This window comes from Caloenas nicobarica, chromosome 1, assembly GCF_036013445.1.
Source record: "Caloenas nicobarica isolate bCalNic1 chromosome 1, bCalNic1.hap1, whole genome shotgun sequence".
Lineage (NCBI taxonomy): Eukaryota > Metazoa > Chordata > Aves > Columbiformes > Columbidae > Caloenas > Caloenas nicobarica.
This window is the reverse complement of record NC_088245.1, coordinates 135,789,657-135,804,704: the sequence shown is the minus strand read 5'-3', so window position 1 is coordinate 135,804,704 and position 15,048 is coordinate 135,789,657. Positions and strand designations below refer to the sequence as shown.

The 15,048-nt window shown below is 37.8% G+C and overlaps 1 protein-coding gene across 1 annotated transcript in view; it reads left to right on the top strand.

The window, feature by feature from the left end:
* Window positions 1-8,157, top strand: part of ROBO2 (roundabout guidance receptor 2) — a 1,119,753-nt gene extending 1,111,596 nt beyond the window's left edge. The window contains exons 29-31 of the mRNA XM_065627797.1: window positions 2,140-2,400; window positions 6,893-6,994; window positions 8,077-8,157. Coding sequence (XP_065483869.1) covers window positions 2,140-2,400; window positions 6,893-6,994; window positions 8,077-8,081 — 368 coding nt within the window. The 3' untranslated portion in view covers window positions 8,082-8,157. The remainder of the gene's footprint in view (window positions 1-2,139; window positions 2,401-6,892; window positions 6,995-8,076) is intronic.
* The last annotated feature ends 6,891 nt before the right edge of the window (window positions 8,158-15,048 follow it).

The window sequence follows — 15,048 nt, the reverse complement described above, 5'->3', positions numbered from 1 at the left end:
TGCAGTATGGTTTAAGTACAAAAGCTACTTTTCTTCTCAGTATGTAATTAATAGCAAGTATTAGGTAGCAATTTCTGTAGAAGGGCACTGAATGTTAAGAAGTTTAGTACTGCAATATTTTTAACAGGTTTTTTTGCTATGATGCTACTTAAAAATTTTGGTTTTATTGAATGGTAAATATTTTATCTTGGAAAATTGCATTGTCAGATGTCATGTTATGAGTGTGTTTATTGGATTCAATGCATCTCCATAAAGTGCTTATAAATCACAACTTCAGTAATCTCTATTTCAGATTGCTTAAGCAGATGCCAATGTTGTGGTTCTGTACATTAACTGGTTATGATCGCAATAAAATCAATTATAAGAAATGCCGTTTTGGAAGCCAACACTATAAAGCAATTTTAACATTGGCAAGCTCCCATACCCTCCCGCTTCCACCCACAGTAACTCAAGTATAGTCATTGTCATGAAAGGTCACATCTATATTCATAACTAAAAATTTCTCAGCTAAATTAGTGCCGAACATAAAGCATACACCAGACTCACTGACAGATTACTAGAAGGCTGTTTCAGCCAGAAGTTAGATATCTTAATCTGGGCTATAGCACTTCAGCTGTGAACAAAGGTACGGGAGGAACATCAGATACAACTTCTTTCCCATGTAGACACAAATAACCCACACATCCTTGTTTATCTGTAAGAGATTATGTTGGCTGGGATGATGTCTCAGCAACTCCGGAAGCATTTCTGCCCATTACATGAGGTATAACTATCACCTCTAACAGCAAGGACATGAAAAAAAGTCTGTGGAGCATTATATAAAGCCAGGTTACAGACTTCAAAGTAAATCTCCTCCAAAGGCCTCCTCATCAATTTATAAAATGAATTTCAGTTTTACTAGAGTTACAAACATCAGACTTTCCTGTGGGCAAAGCAGAGGTTTGCTTTTCAATGTCTGTAACTGAACCAGGTTCAATTCCTTGATAAACGTAAAACTAGAAAGCAGGACAGACCTGTATGTAGTGTAAACTAATATAGGTTAAGTGAAGTTGGTGGTGGTGCTGCACAGATTTGATTTGGCTATGCATTGCCTAAATTATCAACAAATGTTCTATGTAAAAAATGGGTATCCAATATGCAAGAGTTTTCATTTAAAGGTACTTCCCTTTTCTGATTTTTTTTTTTCCTTGAGTAATCTGAGGGTTTTCTGGACTGTTATAAGTCTATCATAGTTAACATGAAAATCTTACATTTAGAATGAAAATTATCCAGATTCTCTAATTACCTTGAGTCAAGGACCAATAAACAAAATGTACTTTTGCCTCCACAAATGCGATTAGAAGCTCGATCTTTAGTTCTACAAGCATCTAGGTAGTCCAAGTGATAAACTTGAAAAGGACAGGAATTGTTAGAGACCAGGCAAGTGTCTTTCAGTGTTCAGCTGAAGTTGTATTTTGATGGGTTATATTTGCAAGACTGCTAAACTTAAGAGTGGCCATCCTCTTGAATGTGAAGTCTGTATATCTTGGCTGAACTTTCAAATAGTACTTGAATAAAATATTCACTCATTGTTTAGTGGTTCCATTTAAACATGCATTTTTCACAGATGTGTTGATGCTTTTTCAATGAAAGTAGGTTTTGTGAATATTTTTTTCCCAACATTTTTGTGGGCTTTTATTCATCTTGATAAAGTTGCATATTTAGATTTTGAGTTTGAACCTCAAGCTGAAAGTGAAGCCCCAACACGGGGGTGATGAAGCACATCTCAATATGACGGGACGAAATTGTCAACTGACACAGATCAGTTTTTCATAGCCTTTCTTAATTGCTTGCTGGTACTGAATGGGCCAGCTGGAGTATTCCCCACAGAAAATAAAACCCATGCTTAGGAATGTAATTCAGGGCTCAGAGACTATTGATTTTTATGGACATTAAAAAGAGCTAGCAACACAGTAACCTGAATAAAAAACTAGCGGAAGGTAAAAACACATTTCTGATTACCGTGAAATTTCCTCCTTTTAAAATCAGCAAATGAAGTGATTTGTGGCGTTTGCAAGAGACTTTTCTTTTCAGCATCAAACAGACCTTCTGTTTCAATTAAAAAAATTAGTTCATCTAAATCTTATTCACATTTTTTAGATCTTCCACCACCACCCGACCCGCCCCCTGGTCAGGGTTTAAGGCAGCAAATAGTCCCCGGCCAGCGCGGAGGCTCGGCAGAGAGGAAAGGAAGCTCTCTTGAGAGGCAGCATGCACCGAACGTAGATGAAACAAAGAGCTCCCTGGACCGGCAAGCTAGGACGTCACTAGAGTGGCAGCGGCAAACCCAGGAGTGGATAAGCTCTGCAGATCGCCAAGAGGATTTCAGGAAAGCCCAACACAAACAAGCCTTCGGATCAGGTGCGTGGGGGCTGCACCAGCCGAGGCAACGCAAGCGGCTTCTTGACGCTTCCCAGCTGAGGGTTTCTGTACCTGGCAGAAGGCTAGGGTCACCTCATGCCCCTCTGTGCCTGTGCTGCCGAGGCCCAGGCTGGAAAATAAGAAAAGGCAAAGTGAAATGAGAGCTTGTGATCCATGTACTTTCCCTCCTGCAACAATGAAATCTCATTAGCACCTAACTCGGTGTAGTCTTTACAGTGTTTTGGCATTAATAATGTTGTCAAGCATAGCGGTGGAAAAAACAGGAGCAGTTTCAGGCAGACAGGGAAGGAGACACAGTTTTTTGGAGTATTTTTAGTTAGATGTTATTTATTTGTACATATAGGGCCATATTTTCTTGTTCTTTAAACCTGCTTCTAAATTGGCAGCAGTGGTTTCTGCATGTCTGCAAGCAGGCTGATCCTTCTGAGCTACTGACATTCTTTCCGGCTGTATTTATAACCCCGTCTTCCGCTTATTCAAGGGTATGACAAAGTAACATTCATCTCTTAGGCCCAGCAAGATGACAGCACAGGTTCTCACCTTTATACAGGACCTGCTCATTGCCAAGTGCTGACTTTATCTCCTAAATGGATTTCAAGTCTGTAAAAATATGTTCAGGAGGAGATGCTGAGCTGGACTTGTACTTCTACAGTATTTGCAGATTCCTTCTCTTAGCCTGACTTCAAGTAAAAGCTGCTGTTTCATGTCCCCTTACTAGTGGTTTAACCCACTAGTCACGTCATCCCGGTGCTGATTAGAGTGATACAAGAGAATAATTAAGAAGATTTAAAAAAAAAATGCTGTACACTTTCTGTAGGGCTACACTGTTTCTTCAAGTATGTGTGTCATTTCCAGAGTGACGCTGGTGGTACTCAAATTATCCATTTTTTTCTTGATTTTATTCTATTATTAATGCTCCTTGTTAATCTAGCACACTAACATCAATGATATTCTGAAAAAAAATAGTAGTATGCAGGCAAACCTGTAATGGGGGCAGAATTTACTGAATAAAGTCCTAGGAGATATTGCTAGCCATATTTAAATGCAAATATTTAAAATACAATGGATATTTTAAAATATAACAATAATGATATCCTGAAAATGCCCTAATCTTTCAGCTGCATAAATGAGTGGTTGTTCATGTAGTGAAATGATGATGTGAAGTTGCAGTTTAAAAATAGTGTGTGAAATTCATGCTACTTGGTGAAATGGCAATTTTAATTACATTGTGTACAAGATGTACAAACACACAGAAAATAGCCTAAATATCCTTTATACATCTCATTTCTTCGTAAATTATTATTAAGGATGCTTCTCTGACCTGGTTAGCAACAACTCCTCTTCTTTTCCTTTGCTTCATAAGCGTGCAAATAGAAGTTGTCTGTTATTCTGTGATACAGAGGGTATATACAGTAGTCAAATTCCCACCCTGCAGGAGTTGCATTTATCTGTCCTTAAACAAAACCAGCTTGATCTTGACATTTCCAGTGCCCTACACGAGCATTGAATTTAGGGCTGAGTGACTACAGGTGTCTTGTTCTTGTCAAATTCAGGATGACCAGAGCAATTGCATATCCTTTATGCATGACAAAGGATTCCTCTCAGAGATATTACAGTTTTACCCTGGTGGGAGGGTTCATAAATTTTATGCACAATGTGGGCCAGAGCTTCATATCTGTCTGTCTATCTTCTCATCTCAGCTTCTTGCACTACAGCTTTCTTGCTCTGTATTCTTTCCTCTGGTAGATTTAAAAAAGGCTGCTCTTGTGTATGATGCTTATTTATATGACTAAATTTGGGAGGTTTAATACTATTAGTTGTTCTTCCTCTCTTTTCTTTTGTTAATGACAAAAATCTCTGGAAATCTACTCTGTCCCAGTTTTCAATATATTTCCAAAAGGAGTTATTATTAGCTATCTGGTTCCAGAAAATAGCTATTTTGAAGCTTAAGAGGCTTTATTCAGACATTACCAAGCTCTGAGTGAAATTTTGAGTGCAAGATCTCTGGCTTGATGTTGAATAGAATATAAATACCTAATTTCGAGAACTGTGTTTCCACTATTTGCTTTCAATATAAACAACATACTGAGTTCAGGCCAATGACTTCATTGTGGAACCACAGTTACAGCACATCAAATAAAACATCCTCAGCTACCCCTCTAAAGAAAGTAGTGATAGATCAAGTGACAATAGTTTTGATACTATTAAAAGCCTTTTGGTTATCTTATGGAGTATAGAAACATGGTTTCTATACATATATCCTGATTTCATAGAGGCTAGAATTATGTCTTCAAACTAAAGGCTCAGTATTTCAAAGAGAAAGGAATCGGCAAAGCCTTTCCACATTCTTTGCAGGCCTGGGGCGTGGGGCACTATTTTGAGTATTTAATAAACATGAGCCCATTCTAAGGACTTGGGACAACTACCTTTCATGTGCCAGAATGTTGTGAAAAACTTCGCTTTTATTTTATGTCACAATTGCTTATTTTATGAATTGCATTTATTTCTGAGGGCACAACAGATAATTTAACACACCATATGCTCTATAATGATAATGCACTCCATATTTATTCATGGTCGTTTTTTCTCACTATTTCATTGAACCCGAAGGAGGCCTTATCTTGGGTCCACAAACTAGAAAAACAAATCAATTGACCATATATGTCATCTTCAAACTCTTTGCAATACTAGTGACTTTTCTTTCCATCCTTTAAAAATGTATCCAGCTTTCTGCTAAACTGATTTATGCTGCTTGGTTTATTGCTGCCTTAATGCGAGCTGCTCCATATTTTAGCCAGCCTTTGGAAACCAGGTTTGCATCTGATTCTGTTGTTAGGGCTTGATATATAAAGAACAGGTAACATAATTTAGAAGGCTATGGCTGTTAAATTCCATTTTACTATGGCTTTTAAGCATTTCTTTATACTTGAGCAAGGACAGCACACAGTCACAGCACAAAACACTGATAATGCTCTTATGTCCTGCAGTGCAATATTCTGGTCCCTTGGGCAAGGCCAGAGGAGATACTTTGGCAGAGAAAGAAGTCAGCTGCCTGCCCTCTTCTGAAACAGATTTACCTTAAAAATGAGTTCTGCTCAATAGCTGATCACATGGGAAATTCCTGTATCCTACTTACTTGTGACAGTAGGCACAAAGAATGAAATCCTGGGTTTCTCGCACAAATTTGTTCCCATTTAGCATTTCCGTAAGTTAATTGTGCCTCTGCTGCAGCCTTTGCAAAGGTTTCGAGATTGTGAATAAAAACATTTTTATCTCCTCTTTCTTCCCAACCATCCCCACCTACTTTTCCTTCTGTATTCCTGCCCTCTGCCAAATAAAGTCTGTTTCTCCTCATCGGGTTGCTTAAGAATGAAGACAATGGGAAAAGCAAAATAAAGAAATCCTTTCCAGCCCAGATTCACTTTCAAAAAATGTAAGACTCAAGCAGGAGATATCCCACCGATTTCAGAAGGGGCAATTCCTGTGTTTGAGGTTAAGCATATGTAGTCATTCTTTCTTGAATCAATCTATATTTAGCAAAGTCTCTTTCTTCAGCTTCTGAGACAGCAAAACTGGATCATACACAGCAAAGAAATAAAACACTGCTTCTATTTCAGTGTTAAATCAGTGCTGCTGATCTGCTTCTTAGGTTAGGATTATTGCAACAATATCTACTGGAAACTAATCACATGTGATGTCTTGTTTTACTTCCTGCTATATGAAGACATATAGTCCTGTGCTTTCTTGGTATTAATTCGGCTCTCACAAGTGGTTCATTATTACAAGTCTTCACATAGAAGAAGCCGAGTGAGCAAAAGTAAGCCTTTTGCTTATAATGGAACATGAAACAAGCTGCAAGAAGATTTATTCACCCCAAATATTACAACTACTAATATTATGTATAATGTAATATTTTCCAATGTCATTCGCAACCAGTTAAAAAAATCTTCAGTGTACTTTGCATCATTAGAAATTACGGAGCTGCTGGAAGCTAATTAAATTAGCTGATATTGTAGTTCTTTATCTAAATTGATTGAGGTAATGTTACCATAATTTAAGCTAAAAAAAAAGGAAAAAGCACGTTCCTGTAGGCTTGAAGCAAAAAATCTAATCATAGCTGCATTGTTTTGGAAATTGTATGTGCATCTATTTTTATTGAAGTATCTATGATTCATGATCTATTACTTCATAATGAATCTAGGCTTTTTATAATTAATACAAACTAACTTATGAGTTTATATGAAAGGAAGATTAAATTCATGCTGATTTCTTTATCTATGGGATACAACACTGAGCTGTGTTTTTTAGGTAAAAAATTTTCTTAGGTAAAATTGACATGCTATAAAGAAAGAAGAAAAACCCCAGATATCTGAGGGCAGGAATTACTATGATGTCCATGTAAAAATAGCTTCTTTATTCCTATTTATAGGAATTTATTCAGTATTTATTTTATTTTGTTTTGCTTTTCTAGAAGAGGCACTCGTACCATATAGTAAACCCAACTTCCCATCCCCTGGTGGCCACAGCTCTTCAGGAACAGCTTCTTCTAAAGGATCGACCGGACCTAGAAAAGGTGAAGTCTTGCGAGGAGGTCACCAACGCAATGCCAGTGACCTTCTCGATGTAGGCTATATGGGATCAAACAGTCAAGGACAGTTTACTGGTGAATTATGTAAGTTTATCTCTAGCTACAGTTCAAACTCTCAAATAGACAAAAAGTGAAAAATTATAAATCTGTTGTGAAGAAAGTAGGAAGTTGAGTGTGATAATCAGATTGAATTTTACCCAGATCTTTTTGCTTTCTGAGGTGTTTTTCTTCTGATGACAAAGAAATGAAGTTCTTCTATTCCTTGGTTTGGACGAGTTCAAATCTGTGTAAGCCATGCCACCTCTATCTATACAGTACATCTTTCAGCATGTAATGCTGGTGAAACACTGGGAAAATCAAAAAGAAAATCTAGTAATTTAGAATTTTCTTGGCCTGGAAATGCTATTAGCAGGTTTTTTTCTGAGAGGAGTGAATGAAAAGAGGGCTGAATTTGTTGGTCATGGTGGCAAGCTTGTGACGTCTTCTCCTTAACTTTCCACTGCTTGATGAGCAGTATTGTCCTCTTTTTGACCTTAGATGGGTATCCTCTTTTTTCAGCTGTGTAGCCCTGTTTTTCAGTTGTATATCCCAACTCTTTCCTCAGCTTCCCAGGCTGGGGGAATTATTTTCCAACCTTTTTTCTATTATCACTCAATATCGGTTAAAATTTCTATAAAACCACATTAATGTTGTCTATGTGATGGTAGTACTAGATGCCAAAAGGTTTGACTCTGTTGTTTGGAGTAGTACATCAACATCCCAGATTGCTCAGGCATACTGGGATGTTTACTAGTAAAAGCGATGCAGCTGTTGGCATGTCCACCTCCCATCGCTGCAGTCAAACCCTCGGTATCTCCCAACAGTCACCTCTGAAATGTGCTGTCTCAGGTAAGGTCTTGTAAGTGCTGAATTTTAGTATCCATCACTTTTCAACTGAGAAACAATTAAAGCTCTTCTCCCAATCTATTGAATATTCATCTTGTGCTGCAGTAATATTGTCATAGGCTTTGTTTTGTGTTTTTTCTCCTTATTACAACCTTTTTCTCTCTCTTTGTTTCTTTCTATAGAGTAGTTGAGAAGACACATTGCAAGCTGCTCTGATGGACCATCAGGTCTGAACTCATGGAAGTGATGACACTAAACAGTGCAATGAACATTTTCTTTATTTATGTACTATTAAAAGAACTGTAAATGCAATGTAAAGACACACAGCCACACATATCCCACAGATAATTTACTTGTGTTCTTCTCTTTAATACACCATCCACCTTAAACTATTCCTTGTCAGGAGTATATAAAAAAGAAAGAAAAAAAAATCACCCTCTAGGATGAAAAGGATTTCCTTCTGTATATAATTTCTTTTGTTGCATTGCTATGCAAGCTCACCTCCTTTTTAGCTATGTTCATATTCATGTCTGTTTTTATTGGTCTGTTGTACTATATGTGAATTAATAGGCTGTGGTGCCATATATTAACTTTTAATTGTGTAACTTTTATGTTTAAAGTTTGCACTGCAATTTTATTTGGTGATAAGCACAAAACTCTACTCCTCATGACATGAAGAAAAAAAAGAGACTGAATGTGTGAAGGTTTACATACTGTAAGCTACTTTGGATAATGCTGGATGTAAAGGAGTATGTTAGGTGGTTTTCCATTGGGGTGTAGAAATGAGAAAGTGACAGGCAAAACTGATGTCAGTGGAGACATTAGAGACAGATATAAATCTTTTAGAAACGAGCAACATAGTTGTTCTTCCTATTTAAGATGGGGTCAGAAGTTGGAAGTGTGAGAGTAAAGAGTGAATATGAAAATTAAAGGTAGCATGAGATGGCCTAGACCCTTTCACTAGAATGATGCCCTTAGTATCTGTTTTTAGCCATCCCATGCCACTAAGTAAAGGGGAAGAAAACCAGATCTTGCTACAAACAAAAGAACTTAAGGTGTTTCACTAAAGCTGGTTTTATATTGCAGTTTTAGAAGAATTATTACCATTAAATTCTCCAACCCAAAATATAAGACAGAGATTTCCCAGGAGAAATAAACAATGTAAACTCAAAAAATGCCTAGTAAGTAGTTAAGGATGCAATTTATTATTAAGACATATTCAGGCTGCTTCCAAAAAATTGAAATGTCAGAGTATCGTATTTCATCTTTCCAATACATGTACAGTACAATAGAGGATAGAGCTGCACCACTGAAATTCATGACATTAATCGTTTTGATGCAGTCTGAACAAACCTTTGTGTTCTGTTACCTGAAGTCCGTGAGAGCTGAAGCAGAATCCACTAAATTCCTAGTAAAACATTTAGTGTTTGGAAGGAAAGCAATGGTCAAAGTATTTTTGGCTTGCATTAAATACGTTTCTGGCAATACAATACATCCAAAAAGTTGGATACAAGCAAAGAAAATCTTTGACCTGTGTTTCAGTAAGTGGCTTCAAACCCTGCTGTGAGGAGGAAATAACGCATGTTTATACACTTTTTGAATAAACCAAACTCTGTAAGTGGACATTAATGACAGCATCCTGTCTCTTCATTAGTTTTCATTACTTCATCCAAATCTTCTGTACCTCTCAAATAGAAATGAATAAATTGTCAAACTTTTCTTAGAATATTGTATGTGGATAGCCCACTCATTTGATGCTTAGTTTAAATATTGCATCCTACAGCTTATTTCTGTTAGTTATCTGACCATGAACACAAGTTTTCATTTGAATACCCTTTTTGTATGACCAGTCTATGTTGTTTTATATATTGCCTTGGAGCTCACCAGTATTAAGAACACTTTTAGTAATGCCAGAATTTTAGAAAAGTAAATTACAATGCTAAATATGTGTTGCTTTTCATTTCATGAACTTGTTCCATGATAAGATAAAACACTACAGCTATCAACTATAACTCAGCACTATGCTAGTTAACTTCCTTAAGGTCAAGACTGTTATTTAGCAGGTTACAGACCAAAAAAGTTGAGACAAAATGTATGCATTTGTTTATATATGTGACCAATGAATATATGTCATTTTCCTGCTTGTTAAACCATTATAGTCAAAACCATTACTTAAAAATGTGCAAAAATGTTCAAGCAAGATACAGAAGGCATCATATTTACATATGTATATTTTTCATTTTGATATTATCATATGAAGAGAAGACTATTCAGGGTACAATTCAAATTTAATTCCCTGGAAAATGTTTAACTCAGTCACTGGTAGATTTTTTTTTCCTTTTAATTCAAAAGCTTGTGCTGAGCTTTGGTGGAACACCTTATTCACTATATTCTATTCGAAATTCCGTATCATTAGACGTTGATAAAGCCATCCCAATTACTTTCTAATTCGTGTTTTATCTCTTCCACTGGAAAGTAAATGTGTGTCAGTATTAAAGCTGTGCAGTACCATGATATTCACTAACTTGTCCATCTGCTTCTGTACATTTTTGTTCATTAATAATTTGCTTACAATATTACATAAGGTGTTGTTGTGTATCGCAAAGTGTCTCCATTATCTTGCAGGTGATGTCTCTTCTTTTTTTTTTATCTCTCTCTTTTCTATACAATGTACTTCCAATGAACCACAGTACGTATTTTTTAAAATGCCATTTAATTTACTATTTTAAAAGAAGTATTCTTCTTTTTTAAAAAAGAATTGAAAACATTTATTGTGAATAATGTGTTTAAAGAAAAGGGATGTTGTGGCAGCACTTAGAATTGTTTTTTAATTTGTTTTTTTAAGAAAACCTGTTTATTGGCTACAGTTTGTTCACGGAAAAGTATGACCTCTTAATGTGTTTCATTGGTATTGTTAGTGCAGCAAAGTTTAATTGGCATAAGAAGTTGGTTAATAGTACTGTTGAAGTGTGTATTGTATATTTACTGGGGAAAAAATAAAACATATTCACATTTCAATTCTATGTTAAAAGACCTTGAGTAAGGAGTCAATATGTAAAAACCCAAACTGGGAAAATCAGGCAATAATAACATAGACTGACCTATAATCATCACTGTCCACTTACAGTAACAAGGAACATTTTATAAGCTGATTTTCGAACTAAGGTAACAGCTGTCTTATAAATAGGCCAGTGGTAAACATTATCTGTCATAGGTATTTATGTTTAAGGTCCTGTCTGTATTAGGAATAGTTGTATCGATAGAATTACATTGATACAGCTATTCCAGTGATACATCATCCAGTTATAGACATACTATATCAATCTACAGCAAGGACCTCAAGTGCACAGCTTACTTTGCTTAAAGCCCAAAAAATAGTGGACATGTAAAAACTGTTTTCAGTGGGTCTAAACCCTTGGACCTGGAGTTTTGTACTGGTGGAACTACTGCAACCCAGTACAAAATATCCCTGGAACGTATAGATAGATGCTAGGTCAATTTTTCTCAATCTTTGCATTGACTATATGCTCAATTTTAAATATAGGAGGTCTGAAGGACCAAATAATAAATTATTACATGTGCTTCAGTGGTGTATTGCTGTTTGGGCAGCCATTTCAGTGATGCAAACAACAGACGTTTCTTTTTTGCTATTTATTATTTCTCAAGTCCTTATCCAAGTCAGCAAGCCTTTTGAGTAACTTTTGGTTGTCATCTGGAATACAACAGAAACACCATTCCTTGAGAAAAGTACAAAAGAAAAGGAGCATGGAGTGTTTTAGGGAAATTAATGTAACTATACACTGATGCAAAAGGAAATCATGACTGTTCACAGTAATAATAAGGTGGCTTATGCTTACCTCAGCCTATTCATTGCCAGCCAGGAGAAAAGGCATGTACTAAGGTTGAGAAAGATTCCTCACAGCTGACATAGGAAAGGTAATCGGGTTGGGGGAGATTCTGGCAGGAACTTTTTCTTTTTATAAAAAAATGTGTAGGCAACTCCTTTGGCTTTTCTACAATTTATGCAGTTTGGGTTTTTTATTATTAATGAACTTGTAGAAATTTAGCAGGGGAACTAGAAGGAAAAAAGCTGGCCTTCTTTTATAAATATTGTGGGGCACATGTTTGCTGAGGGGAGGAGTTTTTTAATTTCATTTTTATTTTTTTAACACGTGTTTTATTCCATCTATCGGGAACACGTTAGCTAAAAATAAATTATATTTGAAAACCATGTGGGCAACGGGTAATTCATTTAGGAGGTGCATTCAAACAGCAGGAAAGATGGCAAAGAGCAATACTAAAAAAGGAACATGTACATTGCCTTAGAATCAGCCAAGTCTGCTACCATGTCACATGGAATTTTGAACTGTTGATAATACATATAAGCCTCATTGCTTTGGGTTTCCATACCAGAATAAATTACCCAAAGTCCATAGGAGGTCTAGATCCTCAGGACACTAAAACTGATGCTTTGAATGTGTGGCTACTCCCAGCCAGTGGGACTGGAATGTGCTCAGCGTGTGGGAGCCCCCAGCCCTGGCTGCTCGCACCTCAGCAGGCTCCAGCTGGGAAGCACAGGGGACTAGTGAATGCCCTCGCCACGCACCTTGTCAGGCATCTTCTCCGTAGAGGCGAGGTCTTTCAGCAAGGATGGAGTTTTTCAAGGCAGGGAAGGTGTCCGATGAGTCAGGCATTGTGGTGGTTCACATCGGGACCACTTAGTCAGGGAAGTCTCACGTTTTAGGACACCCTCCCCTGTCCTTGTCTCAATGCTGACCTGCCATGGTCTGTGCACTAAGTGCTGCTGCTGTCACCTGGATCTATTAATTAAGAGGGAACCAGGGAACGTAGTAGAGCAGTAGTCCCGAACATCTGCTCTGCTGTTTCTGTCTCATTCCCTGCTTCTTTTTCAGACTGACCTCTTGCCCTGCCAACCACTCCTCCACCCAAAGGAACAGGTACAACTTAGAGACATCTCATGGGAGCCATAGGAGATGTAGAGCCATGCCTGTGTGCTGTGAATGTGGACTGGGGATTTGGAGAGAGCTAGCTCTAAGCTCTAGTGTTGGCATGAGGACTAGATTGCACTCTAGCCTCTCTTTATTTAGCTGGGTTATGCTGACATTTAGGCAAGTGGGCTTGTTTCTTTCTCTGAAAAAAACCCCAAACAAACAAACAAACAAACCCCACCCAAAACCAAACAAAAAACCCAAAACAAACAAAAAACCCAAAACAAAACCAGAAACAAAAAAACCCAAACCAAAACAAAAAAACACCAGCAAAACAAAACCATAACCACTCCCTCCACCCCACCTATTCTCCAGTACTTATTTTTCATCTGTAAAGAAGTTACAGTAGCAAATCACTCTCTACAACTATCTGAATGGAGGTTGTAGCAAGGTGCATGTTGTCCTATCACTTGTTATTTGGGAGAAGAGACCAAGAGGAAATGACCTCAAGTTGTGCCACGGGAGGCTTAGATCGGATATTAGGAAATAATTCTTTACAGAAAGGATTGTCAAGCATTGGAACAGGCTGCCCAGGGAAGTGGTTGAGTCTCCATCCCTGGAGATGTTTAAAAGACTCATAGGTAAGGTTCTTAGGGACATGATTTAGTGGTGGAGTTGGCAGTGTCAGGTTTATGGTTGGACTCAATGTTCTTAAGAGTCTTTTCCAACCTAAATGGTTCTATGAGAATAATTACAACTGTGTACTTTCTGTGTTATAACTTTCCACAATGAGGTGCACGTTACATTCAGTTCAATTGATCAAAGCCAGATGGGGATGACATGTTTGTGTTTTGTTTGGTTTGGGTTTTTTTCTAAAGGGCTTGCTACTATTTGTGCTGTTATTTGTGCCCCATTTATGCTGATCAGTGCATCTTTTGCCTTCAAGGATGCCATTAGTAATTCTTGTTTGTGTTCAAAAGCAGGAATCCATTGTGCAGCACTTGGAGAGCCACTCAGATGCAGGTAAAGAATATAACAGCTTGAGCAAGTGCTAATTAGAACCAATTAAACTTAATTGACCTCCTTTGGCGGTAAAATGCATAATAGAACTTGCTCTGTCCTTGCAAAATGGAGATCTTGCCTCTAAGCATAAGAGTGAAGCATGGTTTCATGTACCAGCCTGTAGTAATTATGTGGGTATAACAACCAGGAGACGGCTTGCTCCAATTTGTTCTAATAACTGAGCTCTACTGTATCAGGGCAGTGCAATAAAAGTGAGATTTCTGGTTCAGTCTATTTAAAAACATAATTTTTACAGAGTAAATGAGCATCCCAAGATACCAATACTAATCTCTAGGAATGAGTTGGCAGAAAAATAAAGTCCCTTTTATAGGTAAGTAATGGTGTGAGCATAAAAAAGGCAGTTATATGCCTGCAAGTTGGAAATGGCTCTAATGCGCAGAGGCTGTGTCTATCCTCAGTAGTAGGTTTAAGCTCTTCTGTGCCTGGATTGCTGCCTTGTCCAGGTGAATGATCTGCCTACAGTTTAGCGTGGCTCCCCCTGGCACCTGGCAATGAGGTTGCCTTCTGCAGGCTTCTGCTCAAAAAGGGGCACTGGCATCCCTCCAGCTGAGGTTTGTGCTGCCGTGGGACTGGGGCACAGAGAGGTGTGCGCACCACTGCCATGGGCAGAGGTATCCAAATAAAAGCAGAGGGAGAAAGAGCAGGGGAGAGAATGAAGGGTAAGAAATGTAAAATTGTATTAAGTCAAAAGCATCAGCAGCAGGGGCTAAACTATACATCCCTGTGAAAAGCTGAAAAGCCATTCTTATTAGTAAAATGGAATTGATCCAGTTTCAATGGCCACGCTTTGCTGACTTTTACCTTAGCAGGAACTGAATGCGACTGATTTTGCTGCTAACTTGGCCTTACACTGAACAGCAATAAAGGTTTTAGTCAGGTGGAGACTTTGATGTGACCAGTAATATCTCTCTCCCTTCAGGGAATGTTGGTGTGCTGGCTTGTTAATGAATTTCTTTCCTAATGGGTATCATTAAAAACCCTTTGATTAGCTATTTGTGTGAATGCCCTTCCTTTTTCCTCTAAGCTGCTACTTGCACTAGTGGCAGCAGGTTTTTGCCCTAGGCAGAAAGCGTGCAGCTTTATTCCTTACCTCGTGAACACAAGTCTGAGGCAAACCACAGT